The sequence below is a fragment of the Aegilops tauschii genome, chromosome 1 (assembly GCF_002575655.3).
Source record: "Aegilops tauschii subsp. strangulata cultivar AL8/78 chromosome 1, Aet v6.0, whole genome shotgun sequence".
Lineage (NCBI taxonomy): Eukaryota > Viridiplantae > Streptophyta > Magnoliopsida > Poales > Poaceae > Aegilops > Aegilops tauschii.
Genome location: NC_053035.3, coordinates 8,124,806 through 8,137,751, shown reverse-complemented (window position 1 = coordinate 8,137,751; position 12,946 = coordinate 8,124,806). Strand labels below are relative to the sequence as shown.

At 44.7% G+C, this 12,946-nt stretch overlaps 1 protein-coding gene across 1 annotated transcript; it reads left to right on the top strand.

Moving 5' to 3' along the window:
* The first annotated feature begins 2,915 nt into the window (after nucleotides 1-2,915).
* On the top strand, nucleotides 2,916-4,687 carry LOC109768333 (ervatamin-B-like). Its single transcript, XM_020327064.1, has 4 exons — nucleotides 2,916-3,094; nucleotides 3,329-3,510; nucleotides 3,694-4,254; nucleotides 4,509-4,687. Exons 1-4 carry the CDS (start codon nucleotides 2,916-2,918, stop codon nucleotides 4,685-4,687), a joined length of 1,101 nt encoding a protein of 366 aa, XP_020182653.1.
* Nucleotides 4,688-12,946: the final 8,259 nt, after the last annotated feature.

The following is a 12,946-nucleotide window of genomic DNA, read 5'->3' as shown; positions in this document are numbered from 1 at the left end:
GTCTCGCACACGGGAACGAAGGAGAAGCTACCCCCACGACAACCGTTGGGATTCTTCGTCCTCTCATATATGGTGGAGACTCTCCCTCACTGATTCCTCTCTGACATTTGCGACCGTCGGTGATGGTCGTTACTTCTCCTTCCCTATTGCATAACAAAGGTCTAGCACCCGGAGAAGAAGGAGAAACGACCCCCACGACAACAGTCGGGATTCTTCGGCCTCGACAGACTTAAAGTCAACCCGAAATATCGTTTAATTATCTTTCTAGAAAATCCAGGCCACTCGATATTTCCTACATATTCTAGCACAAGTCATGCCAAAATTCATGGAAAATTCCGGCATGACCTTTGCTAAAATAGGACATATCGAGCGCCTGAAATTTACCGGAACGGAAATTAATCAACACTCCGGCAAAACATAGGGCACTCGGAGGTGTAACCTAAACATGACCGGCCACTTGGGCAACCACATATCCTATTTGAGCAACACAAGATATACATGTTTTTATCTATATCATATCTTATAGGACTCATATTGACATGGAGATTTGGCTGGTCTCACCTCGAGGTCGGAGGGGGTCGGTGACGGGGACGACGGCGGGGATGATGGAGGGGCTCCTTGATTTCTACAAAAACAGAAACCCTATAAGTTATCACTAATACACCCCGAATAGTATCATACATATAACATCACTAATACAACTAAAACCCTAGCGAACAACGGGTATCGACGACAAGAGATGCGGGATAGGCATCATCGACGTCGATGCGGGAATAATTGCTTCAACTAAAAAAATAACAACAAATGTGACATGTTCAACTAGTTCTATTAATTCAACTAGTTCTTACTAAATATAAACTTACTATAAATAGAAATAAACTAGTTCTTTATAAAAATAAACTAGTTCAACTAGTTATATTAAATTTCTTACTAAAAATACATTAGTTCTATTAATTCAACTAGTGCTTATTAAAACTAAACTAGTTCAACTAGTTTATTAATTTACTTACTAATTATTTTAAACACTTACTAAAAACATTAAAAAAACTACATTATACAATAGTAAAAAACTACAGTGAAAAACAGAAAAAAAAGAGAGGGAGGGGGCGGCCGGAGGAGGAGGAGGGAGGGGGCGGGGGGGGGGGGTGGTGGAGGAGGAGGGAGGGGGCGGCTGGAGGAGGAGGAGGGAGGGGGCGGGGTGGAGGGGGCGGGGGCGGCCGGAGGAGGAGGAGGGAGAGGGGGCGGGGGGTGGAGGGCGAGGGGGCGGCCGGAGGAGGAGGAGGGAGGGGACGGCCGGAGAAGGAGGAGGGAGAGGGGCGGTGGGAGGAGGGCGGCCGGAGGAGGAGGGGGAGGAGGGAGGGGAGGAGGGAGGAGGGAGTACCTCAGCGAGGAGCAGCGCGGCGGCGGCGGACGACGTACGGGTTCGGCGCGGGCGAGAGCGAGTGAGAGTGAGTGAGTGTGAGAGGCTGAACCGCTCCAGGATAAGGTAAGTAAGTAGTAGCGCGTTTCAGAGAAACGCGTTACTGCTACAGGCCGTAGCAGTAGCGCTCGTCAGTGGTACGCGCTACTGCTAAGTGGGCCTAGCCATCTGCGCCCAGTATAAATATAGCAGCAGCGCGGTTTCGCAGAACACGCTGCTGCTAAAGTAGTAGCAGTAGCGCGGTCTATTAAAATCGCTACTACTAAGTAGCGGTAGCACCCTATTTTGTCCGGCGCTACTGCTAATATACTATGTATAAGGTTTTCCCTAGTAGTGCGACTAGTTCATTTATTGTTTCATTCGAATCAAGGAGATTAAGTTCATGTTTATGCACTGTAGTTTAAACATATTGGTGCTGTTATATCCCTATGCAATGTAGTTTTAATCAAATTGGGCTATTGATGTTCAAGTTTGCGTGAATATTTTTAAGAGCTAAATTTAAGAGTTCGGCTAGCAACCGCTTCTTTTTAGCTACAAGAATATAAGGAGTTGAAGGATAAGGGGCCGTTTGATGAGCTAAATTTTAAAAGACCTTAGTTTCAAAAAAATATTAAAAGACCTAACACACGCGCGCGGGCGGGGGGGGGGGGGGGGGCACTAAGGCCCTCCTTGACGTTGTAAACATTATTTGAGTTTTAATAAAACTAGCCATGATGGCCTTCCTTAAAAAAAGAGCCCTCCTTGAGGATGTTATGCATTCAGCCCATAGGTCGCGGCTAAAACTGAGATGAAGCACCTTCCCTTCTTTGGCTATTTTTTCTCTCCCGTTCATTTTCTTTTTCCATCTTCCTTTTACTTTCCCCTAGCTTTTTTTCACTTTTTTATCCTTGTCTATTATTTCCCCTTTTTAACTTTTTCACTTTCTTTTCCTTTCTCATTTTCCCTTTCTTTTTTTTGGGAAAAATGTGAACATGTGTCGGAAACTATATGAACATATATCCAAACGTGCGTGAAAGAACCTTGTTTAAGCCTACGATTTGTTTTTTTAGGAATATATACAAATATTTTCCAATACATGAATGTTTTCTTATATCTACAGGAACCTTTTCCAAATATGATATTAATCTTCATTCCATATAATTGAACAATTATATTGAGGTATGTTAACATTTTTTTTTCACTTTTCACGTTGTATAAAAAATTCTGTTACTTGATTAATTTTCTCTAGAAAATACCCACCAAAAAACATGAAAAGGAAAATAAATAAAAAGAAAGGGCTAATGGGTCGTGCCAGTGGGCCGGTCCATACATGAGCTCTTGAAGCGATTTGGCTGGTCTTTCTCGTCTCGGAGCAGCAGCTCATAAATCAAAAAAAAAAAAAAACAGCTCATAAATCTCGTTTTCTTGCCCAACACTCGTCCTCCTCCTCCTCCGCTATATTCATCGGATCCATTGTCGAGCGGGGGATGGAGATAGCGAGCTGGTGCAGGCTGGCATGTTTCGTCCGGCATTCGGCGACGTGGGCAGAATCCTGTTGCGCCGCCGCTGCCAGGCCGCGGCGGCGGCGGCAGGCTCACTGTTGAGGCTGTCCGGAGCTAGGCTGCTACACCTACGCCCATCGCTTAATTCGGTCTTCCAACCATTGGTGACCAAATTGCAGTCGCTCTTTGTGAGGTACGTAGTAGTAAATCTGTCAAACCCGCGGCATATGACTCTTATAGTTTCATCATCATAGACATGCGTCATGTTTCCTCAGCGAGGAAACCCTAGAATATATGCATGGTTGCCACTATGTAAACGTGCATCATGGCCCTCTATTAATCAAATCATGTACATGACGGGGTTGTACTCAGATTGCTCATGAGCGAGGTTTGTATAATTAAGTATGCTGTTGCGTCGTTTTTCCAGGGACCACAAGATGCATGTCATAGCGATCCCTGCATGGTGCACCGTACACATTGCTCTTGGTCTTGGAGTTTGGCATATGAACAAGACTGGAGAGCATGCTGAGAAGTCTACCCGCCCATCAGAGATCGACTGGGTCCAAGCTGGCGCCGTCTCTCCGGTTGTGAGGAAACAAGGCGGTTGTGGTAAGGATCTTCTCTGCTGTTGACTTGCATGTGTTTGAATGTGTAGATCTTACTTCCTCTGTAGAGATCTAAAAGGTCTTATATTACTTGCGGGCAGGGGTCGCTTAATTAAGAGTAATTACGCAAGGCAGTTGTTGACATAGCTAGCATACACCACAACCTTAACTTGCGCATTTGTTGCAGGCTGTTGTTGGGCCATGGCTACGACAGCATCGGTCGAAGCAGCACACTATCTGCAGACCTTGCAATCGATCTCCCTATCGGTTCAGGAGCTTATCGACTGCAACACGGAGAACAATGGTTGCAACGGTGGCTACTATCAACATGCCTTCAAGTACATACGGGATAATGGGCTGTCGAGCGAATCATCCTACCCATACATGGCCAAGAGAAGTGCTTCGGGTTGCAAGAGGGACAAGACGGTAGCAGCAGCAACACGTATATTAGGGTTTTGGTGCATCGACTCGACCGAGGATGCTCTCGAGGAAGCAGTAGCGAAGCGGCCTGTGGTTGTCCGTCTACAGGGTACGCCTGACCTATTTAACTACAAAGGAGGCATCATAGAGTGCGAAGCTCTACCTGATGGTAGCGCAACTACATGGCATGCTGTCCTGATTGTCGGTTATGGTACGGATCCTGATGGCGTTAAGTATTGGCGCTTCAAGAACTCGTGGGGAAAGGATTGGGGCGAGGGGGGATTTGGGAGGATCCGTAGGCACGTTGCTGACGAGCGAGGTGCCTTGGGTATGTTTATGTATGGAGGACTATATCCAGTTATTGACTAACATCGGATGGCACATCTTGGTTAGACCTTTGTGAAATCCGACCTCTTTTTTGTTGTAACTCTAGATTTTGCCTCACTAGCTACTTGACCGCCGGTGATCTTTATTGTGTTATTGTATAACATGCATGATTTTATATCTATTCCATGGTGAACTTCGTGCTAGGATGACAGGTTTCTACACATCTTGAGCTTGTCTGGTTTGGTTTGTATTAAGAGGCAGGACTGAGGCACGTGAGAGCCGAACCCGCCGATGGACCCTTCCTTGACGGTGATGATCACCTTGTGGGACTTGGCGAGGCTCCTGATAAGAGAGCGTGTTCCAACGGGTTGCCGAAACATGGCATCCAGGACGGTGACCCTGAGGCCCTGGCCATGCTGCTCCACCATGGCTAACACCGCCATGCAGCACTGCACCGCGGACCCATAACCCAGCAGGGCTACACTCTCACCCTCGATCATAGTCCCGCCTTTGCCGATCTAAATCCTCCGATACAAATTAATTGGCGCAGCTTTAGTGTACGTTGTACTAAAGGTGCGTCGACTAATTTGGATCTCGGAGGGAGTAGTTTGTTCCTTGAGTTATATTGATTGATTTACTTATTATGAGCTTGATCAGAAAAATTAATGTACCTCAATGGCAGTGCCTTTGTTCTTTTGCGTCAATGGGACGCCGATGCCATTGCCTCTCGGATAGGAGAAGCATGAGGGGCAACCATTAATGGCCGCGGCAGTGGCGACCATGTTCAACAACTCGGCCTCGTCAGATGTGGCCATGACGACCATATTGGGCAGGCAAGCCATGAAAGTCACGTCAAATGCTCCGTAGTGGGTGGGCCCATCAGCGTCGACGAGCTCCACCCTGTCCTCACCGAATCTCACCAGGAGCTTCTGGAGGTCCACGTCGTGCACCACCTGATCGTAGCCTTCCACTTCATATACCTGCCATGACTACAGGAGGTTTGCCTTCCAATTGATATACCGGCGATTTTACATATTCCTTTGTTCACAGTTGATACCCGGGTTACCTGCGCATAGAATTTTGATAAGAGTGGAAGATGTTTTGTTTGGTCAGCTTTAATATGTTAGTGGACACGAAAGAAGAGAGGCATGGCTGGATGGGACGGCATGATCATCAAGCATGGACCGCGATGCAAATCCATGGAAGATCTTGTGGAGAATAACAGTTCCTAGTAAAATCCGGATGTTCTTGTGGCGTCTAGCAAAACAATCTTCACCAACCGAAGACGTTCGAGCACCTAGGAAGATGTCCACAACAAGTTCATGTGGGTTATGTGGAGCACAAGACTCGTGGCGCCACTCTCTACTAGAATGCACAATGGTGAGATATGCTTGGGCCCTAGTTGATGGAGATTTAGCCGAACATTTATGTGAGACAACCTAGGCAGATGCGAAGTAGTGGATTTTCAATATGATTGATATGTTATCTCATGCTGCTTTCACAAGGCTTGCAATGACATTGTCGGCAATTTGATGGGCAAGAAGAAAGGCCATCCATGAGGTAGTATATCAAAGCCCATCAACGACACATCAATTCATATGTCGTTTCATTGCTGACCTTGAGGTTCTTCCAGTAAGTCTCAACAGGGCCCCAGCCGCACGCACTGCAGCAATGGCAAAACCGAAAGCTCCTCCACGAGGCTTCTCCTAGATACATGTAGATGCTGCCTTGGCGCGGTCACTGGAAAGAGGGGCTGCAGCAGCAGTCTGCCACGGTATTTCAAGAAATTATATGGGAAGCTCATCGTAGGTGGTAAATGGAATGAAGGATGTGGCTACGCTCGAGGCATCGCGTGTCGGAGGGCCTTTCTTTGGCCGAGGATTTGATGATCCACAATGTGGTTATTGCATTGGACTCTAACCAGGTTATCAATGACATAGAAAGGAATAGTAGAGGTAACTATGGAGCTATCATTAGCGAGATTAGATAGAGGGCATCTTTATTAAATGAGTAAAAATGCACTGGTGGTCATTGAACTTGTCATGTACGCTCACTTTGGTCACTGTACTGAAGAATACGGTCAACACATTCACTATATACACGTTGCAGTAATTATACGGTCGCTGCCATGTCGTATAGCTTCGTAATCCATCTAGTTGTCTGGTCAAACAGTCCATCTGACTTTCTCTCTACCTATGCAGGTCCTACCTGTCGGTGGTGAAAGAGAGAAATAGAGGAAAAATGAAAACAAGTAGTATAGTAATTAACTTGCTGTTAAGGTTTATCTTAATTGGAATCCGAGCTCTAACCTTTTCAAGGTACTCAAAATTCAAACTAGTTTTTGCTTGGTTCATATGATTAAGTTTGTTTAGATAATGAGTACTTAGAACACTAGAGTTTGAATTAACAAAAAAATTATAAGCTTTAGAACTACACACTATGAAAATATTTTTTATAGAAATTTCAAGTAATTAAAATTATGTGCACGTACAAATATTTAGAAGTACCTTTAAGCGTTGGATGGGAGCAATTTGGTGTAGCAATTTCCTTTGTTAGGTGATAATTACAAAGTTAATTAGTGGAGATTTGATGTAGTATCGTATATCAATAATATGTTAATAATATCTTAATATTCAACAATGCTATTCAATTAATTATGTGGACAACTTGACAAAGCGTAATTGGACAGGACCTACTAGGTGTAGTTTCTGTGACGGGATGAGACGATCAAACACCTGTTTCTTGATTGCCCGCTAGCCAAAGTTTTATGGCGAACGGTTCATATTGCTTTCAATATTACTCCACCGAGTTCTGTCAACACGTTATTTGGAACGTGGCTTAACGGCATAGAACCTGAGTTAGCGAGACATATTCGCGTCGGAGTCTGCGCCTTATTGTGGGCGCTCTGGAATTGCAGAAATGATTTGGTTTTTAACAGGACAACACGCATTCATTTTTTGCAGGTTATTTTCAGAGCCACGGCGTTGATCCGTTCGTGGTCGCTACTTACTCCGACGGAGGCCAGGGAGCGTTTGGTTACTGGATCTATCCGCTGGGAGATGGTAGCTCGGGATATCTTCAACCAGTTTGGATGGCGGTCATGTAATAGGATAGGCAATTAGTTTACCTATCTCTCTTTTGCCAGCCGGTTGTGGCGTCCTTCATTTGGCTAGTTTGTGTTCTAGCCCTTTTGGCTCTGTGTGAGCTATCTTTTATTTTCTTTTGGAGACTTTAAGACCTTGTTGGAACATATTTATTTGTTTTAATAAGATGGCCGTATGCATCGTTCTGATGCAGAGGCCGGGGAATCCCCCTTTTCGAAAAAAAATTCAATCACTTGATCTTGTGGAGATCCCTCACAAATCCACAGGCTACACTTGGAGAAACATGCAGGACAATCCATTATTGGAATAACTAGACTAGATATTTACCTCCTCCAACTAGACCATATCATTTCCAAGTACTATGGCTCTACCATTACCCACAGTATCATATGATCATACTCCTATTGACATCAAGATTAGTAATGATATCCCTAAGGCATCCTTCTTTAGGTTTGAAAACTACCGGCTGGAATTTGATAGATTCTATGAAACTATATTACAACTTTGGAACAAGAAGTATCAGATTCAATATTCTACTAAAGATATAACTGCTAGATTCAAATGTCTGAGGCGGGGACTAAAGAAATGGAGCCAAACTCTCTCTCTAAGCTCAAAAGCCTTATTGAGAAAGGCAACTATGTAAACAATGCTAGATGGCATTGAAGATCAGAGCCCTCTATGCATAATTGAAGGTGATTTCAGAAAGAATCTGAAGAAGCACATTTTGAAGCTCCTAGAAGCTAAAAGAATCTAGTGCAAGAGTAGATTGAAAATGAGAAAAATCATCAGTGGTGATCAAAACTCAAAATTCTTCCATGCTATGGCTATCCAAATTTAACGAACCACATCTCATCTATAACTGCACTTGATGGATGTATTTATCAAAATCATGATCAAAAGGCTGCTATCATCCAGCAATCATATAAAGAAAGACTGGGCACCTCAACCAACCCTATACCATGCTATTTAATTTGGATGAGAGATTATCCAACCACATGGCCTTGGCCACTTAGATGACCAATTCACTGTGGATGAAACTGAAACTATTGCTATAGAATTCGCAGCTGACAGAGCACCTGGCGTAGATGGAATCAATGGCTATTCCTAAGAAAATGCTGGAATATTACGACAGGATCTTTATACTATGATATGGGACTTTTTTGAAGGAAATATGGATATCAAGAGCATTAACACTGCCTACATTACTCTGATCCCAAAAAAACCAGTCCCCATAAACTATGAATGATTATAGGCCCATATCCCTTGTAATTTGCCACTCAAATTCTTCACTAAAGTGAATGCTAACAGGCTTCAAAAAGAAATTATTCCTATTCTGCATCAGGACCAATATGGATTTATTAAAGGGAAAATATTCAGGACTGCCTTGGTTATGCATTTGAATATCTTCATATCTGTCATCAATCTAAGAAGCCTATTATTATATTGAAACTTGACTTTGAAAAGGCATATGATAAAGTTGAAAACAGTGCAATCATTGCTGTGATTAAAGCAAAAAGGGATCTGGATCCATATGGATTAACTGGGTAACAAGAATACTTCAATCTGCAACTGCATCTGTTTTACTTAATGGAATTGCTGGAAAAATTATTCATTGCAAATGTGGTGTTAGACTAGGTGACCCACTCTCCCCACTGCTTCAGGTGACTGTTGCTGGCCTTCTTCAATCTATTGTGAATGGAGCATGGATGATTGGTGAACTGAATCTTCCTGTTGATTGTGCATATGGACAACAATACCGGACACCGGTCACCCGGGTGCCTGCACACGCCGCCGGCCCCCCTTACGTGACCGTGCCATTATGTAGACATATGTTACATCGTGTGTCTACCCTCTTATTATATAAGAGGCCTAGGATAAAAGTGTCCTACTTGGACATGACTCAATATCCTGTCTAAACACAATACAACTCAGAGTCCAACTGTAACCTACCTTGTACAAAATATTCGACACAATTCTAACATTGTTGATCCATGAGTACTCCTGCTTGTTCTCTCTAGTAGAGATCATCAATGGATCACGTTAGTCCCCACACGAACCCCCGGTTGTCCCATGTTCTGATGTCGTAGTGCGATGGAGAATAGCTCTTGAAGAGGAGGTACGTGCTCTTGGAGAGTTGTGAATTGGATAGTGTCCAATCTTGCCCCGTCTGCAAACATGCATGGGTCGATACAAACTCTAGAGAAACGAGATGACATTTGTTAAATTCTAACCTATAAGGACCCTAGCCAACTTGCCTCCAGGATGCTCCCCCGATTGAGCCATCCGTGACCGTCCGATCTGCCTTCTGACGCGTCTGAGCCATTGGATCTTCGCTTGTGGTTAATTGTTTTTCGCCCTGCAGTTCATTTTTCTGCCCAATGACCGGTGGGCTCGTCTCGCGCGCGTATTGGCTGTGTGAGTGGCGCCCAGTTGAGAGAGAATTTGTCTCATCCCCTCCTCCCGTGCGCGCACGCCCGAAACCAACCCAATCCATTCCTCCCACGCACTATGCACAACCAGTCCCCTCCCGCACGAACCCTACCAGAGAGAGAGGAAGATGGGAGGGAGAGAGAGAGAGAGAGAGAGAGAGAGAGAGAGAGAGAGGGAGGTCTAGCGGCGGAAGGGAAAGGGTGACCGGCCGGCGTCGGCCTGTGCCACTCCTCCTGCAGGAACCCTAGCGGAGAGAGAAGGAAGGAGAGGAGGGAGAAAGAGAGAGGAAAAAGGAGAGGGAGATGCGACGGCTGATGGGAGAGGGGATCACCGGCCGGCGTCGGCCTGCGCCGGCCAGGATGGGCGCGACCTGGAGGTTGGCGGCGGCTCGATCGACTCCTGGATCGGGAACTGCGACGAGGCTGGGTCTCGAGAGCGATTCCCGGGAGGCTGCACTCCGCCTCTTCCTCGTGGTGCGGCAGACGGCGACCCTTGTGGCCGTGCGGCCGACGGCGGCCTCAGAGGGTGGGCGACGACACCTACAGCTGGTGTTCTACCCATGGATTCCCGTACAGCCCGAGGCGCTCAGGTGGGCAATTAGAAACTCCTCTATTTATATATTTCGGGCCTGCTAACGGATGAATCTTGATTTGAAATGTTTGTGATGTGATTTTTTTTGCTAGGACAAATTAGGCCTGAGCCAATGGGGGAGAAGACGGAGTACAGGGATGAGCAGCTGGAGCACACGTTCATTTGATGTTTGCGCGCAAGATGGAGAAGTTCGCTGGAAGGAAGAAGAGTTGGGCGGCGAGGAGGAGAAGAAGGCGGTCTGCGAGGTGCTTGCACGCGCAGCAGCAGGAGTCCTCCTGTGAGGTGCTCCTCTGGATGCTCCCTTCCGGCGCCGGGCTTACGTGATCAACACTGCCCTCACTGCCCCCTTCTTCCATTGGCTCATCGGCCCATCAGAGGTCAGAGATCTAATACTCCGCACTGCCTCCCGTCAATTTTTGAGATACATGCAGGGTTTATCATCACCCCATGGATCATGTGTTGTTCATTAACCAGGTTACCGAGGTGGAGGTTAACGGGGTGAGACAGAGAAGTGGAGTGCTCATAAAGAAACACAGGTATGTATGAATATGATTGATGCTTCCATTGCCAGCTGATGAAATGCATGTCTCCTTTTGCGCAGCTGCTGCCTGGATTCGCAGTCGTGGCCGCTGCCTCCAGTCGCTTCCACCTGGACATCCTTCGCCAACAAGGTAATTTCGTTCCGGTCCCAGCTGTCCTATCCTCCGCGCTTGATTGCTATGAGTTCTTGTTGTGTGTCTGCTTGCTGTCTTAGTGATGTGTGTGTCCGGGAACCCATTGTGTTTTTTTTATGGCTTGCTGCTGTGGCATGATTGTTGTGCCTGGCTTGGTGGTAGCATCATACATATTGTTCTGGTTGGTTAGCTTGACGCTCTAAAGCTATGCTTATAATTCTCTTAGTGTAAGTAATGTATTGCTATACCAGATAAAATATACACATGCATTCCAAACATGATTCTGCTTATACGCGGAAGTATATTTTTTAAATCTATCTGTTCAATTCTTGGGACCATTCTTTACTGGAAGTCTAGAACTATGTAATTTGGCAATCGTGTCAAAGTTCGCCTGGTTGTGCCGTATTGCATATTGTGAATGCTATGTCGTTGGGGAATCAGAGAGCTTGGTTATATTTCTGGGGCCATCATGTTAACTGATGCTGGTAGCGCTCGTTTGCTAGCTATGAGTTCTTGTTGTGTGTTTGCTTACTGGGTTAGTTATGTGTGTGTGTCCGGGCACCTATTGTGGTTTTTTTTTTGCTAGCTTGCTGCTGCGTGCATGATTGTTGTAACTGGGTGCTGGCTGTTTGGTGCTGGGCTGCTGATGGCATGACACCCGCTTCAAAAAAAGGAATTAAAGGAAGCATTTGTTCATAGAACAAATATATTGTAAAATTTTCCATGGAAAACCTGCATATATTTAGCCTGGAAAAGGAGTCTAAAGAGGCTTAGATTCTTGTTATGTATTGATTTTGCAAAATATCTGCAGCTATATATTGCTCAATCACAAAGATAGATTTTACTCAACCTTCAGTATAATGTATTTCTAATTGTTCATAACTACTTCAAGTTTTGTTGTGATTTTGCAAGATTCTGAAATTATTGTATTTCAAAATTGTTATACTGATTCCTCGATGCTCTGTTCATGGCTTTGTTCTTATTTTATCCTTCTTTATTTGATTTTTTTCTTTCCTACAAGAAGATGCCGAGTCATGTAATATTTTCAAAGAAGAGAGAATCTGCATTTTTTGAATGCTTTCTTCTTTCTTCATTGTTACTTCAAGTTAGTGAATTCATTTAAGTTGTACTGAGAAGATTCATACGCATGGTTTCTCCATCTACACATCTTAGTCAGTCCCGAGGCCTTTAAGATCTTTTGCCTTTTAGAAAAAGGGAGATGCCATTTAGACCTTACTCTTTTCAACTTGATCTTTAACTTGCTACTACTGTTTCTAAGCAGAGTGCGTGAGTTAGTGATATTGTTCTATCCTCTCCATCTCATGACTTTGTGTGGAGGTGGCAGCACAACCTGCTGGTTGTTGTAATGCCTATCTCAAAGAGAATTAATTGCTTACAAAATTATTTTTCTACTTGGCCGTTTTGCAGATGATGAGGTATGGCATGGAATGGTTGGGTTTTGACTGGTAGGTGATCCCTATGCCGGCGGTGATAGCGGCCATCATTGGTACATTTGAGTAATATTTAAGTACATTTCAGTAATATGTGCCTTGTTTTACTTCGTCCGCGGTGACTCTGGATGTATTCTCGGCTTTACAGTCAGTAAAAAGAAGGCATGCAAAACATTAAGTTTTTTCGTTGGTTGAATGTCTCATTTAATTGTCGCTTATTTATTTCAAGTTACTGAATTCACATCAAACTTTCCTTGTGCTTTCCATTGATAAATAAGAAATTAATACGCAATATATCTAAAATGTGAGGAGGCGAGAGAAGAAGAAAAGAGGGGTTGTCAGGTCGGACTTTGGTACGTCTCTGACCAGAGATGGCTGGATCCGTCCGACACTCTTCCAAACAGTGCATTCTGGATTCAATGGGTAGTACATGGAGCTTATTT

Bases quoted from the DNA above. Each gene is read 5' to 3' on its own strand.
- LOC109768333 (XM_020327064.1), top strand. From the start codon at position 2,916: ATGTTTCGTCCGGCATTCGGCGACGTGGGCAGAATCCTGTTGCGCCGC. The intron at 3,511-3,693 runs GTAAGGATCTTC...CATTTGTTGCAG, and splicing joins GAGGAAACAAGGCGGTTGTG to GCTGTTGTTGGGCCATGGCT. The intron at 4,255-4,508 runs GTATGTTTATGT...GTTTGTATTAAG, and splicing joins TGACGAGCGAGGTGCCTTGG to AGGCAGGACTGAGGCACGTG.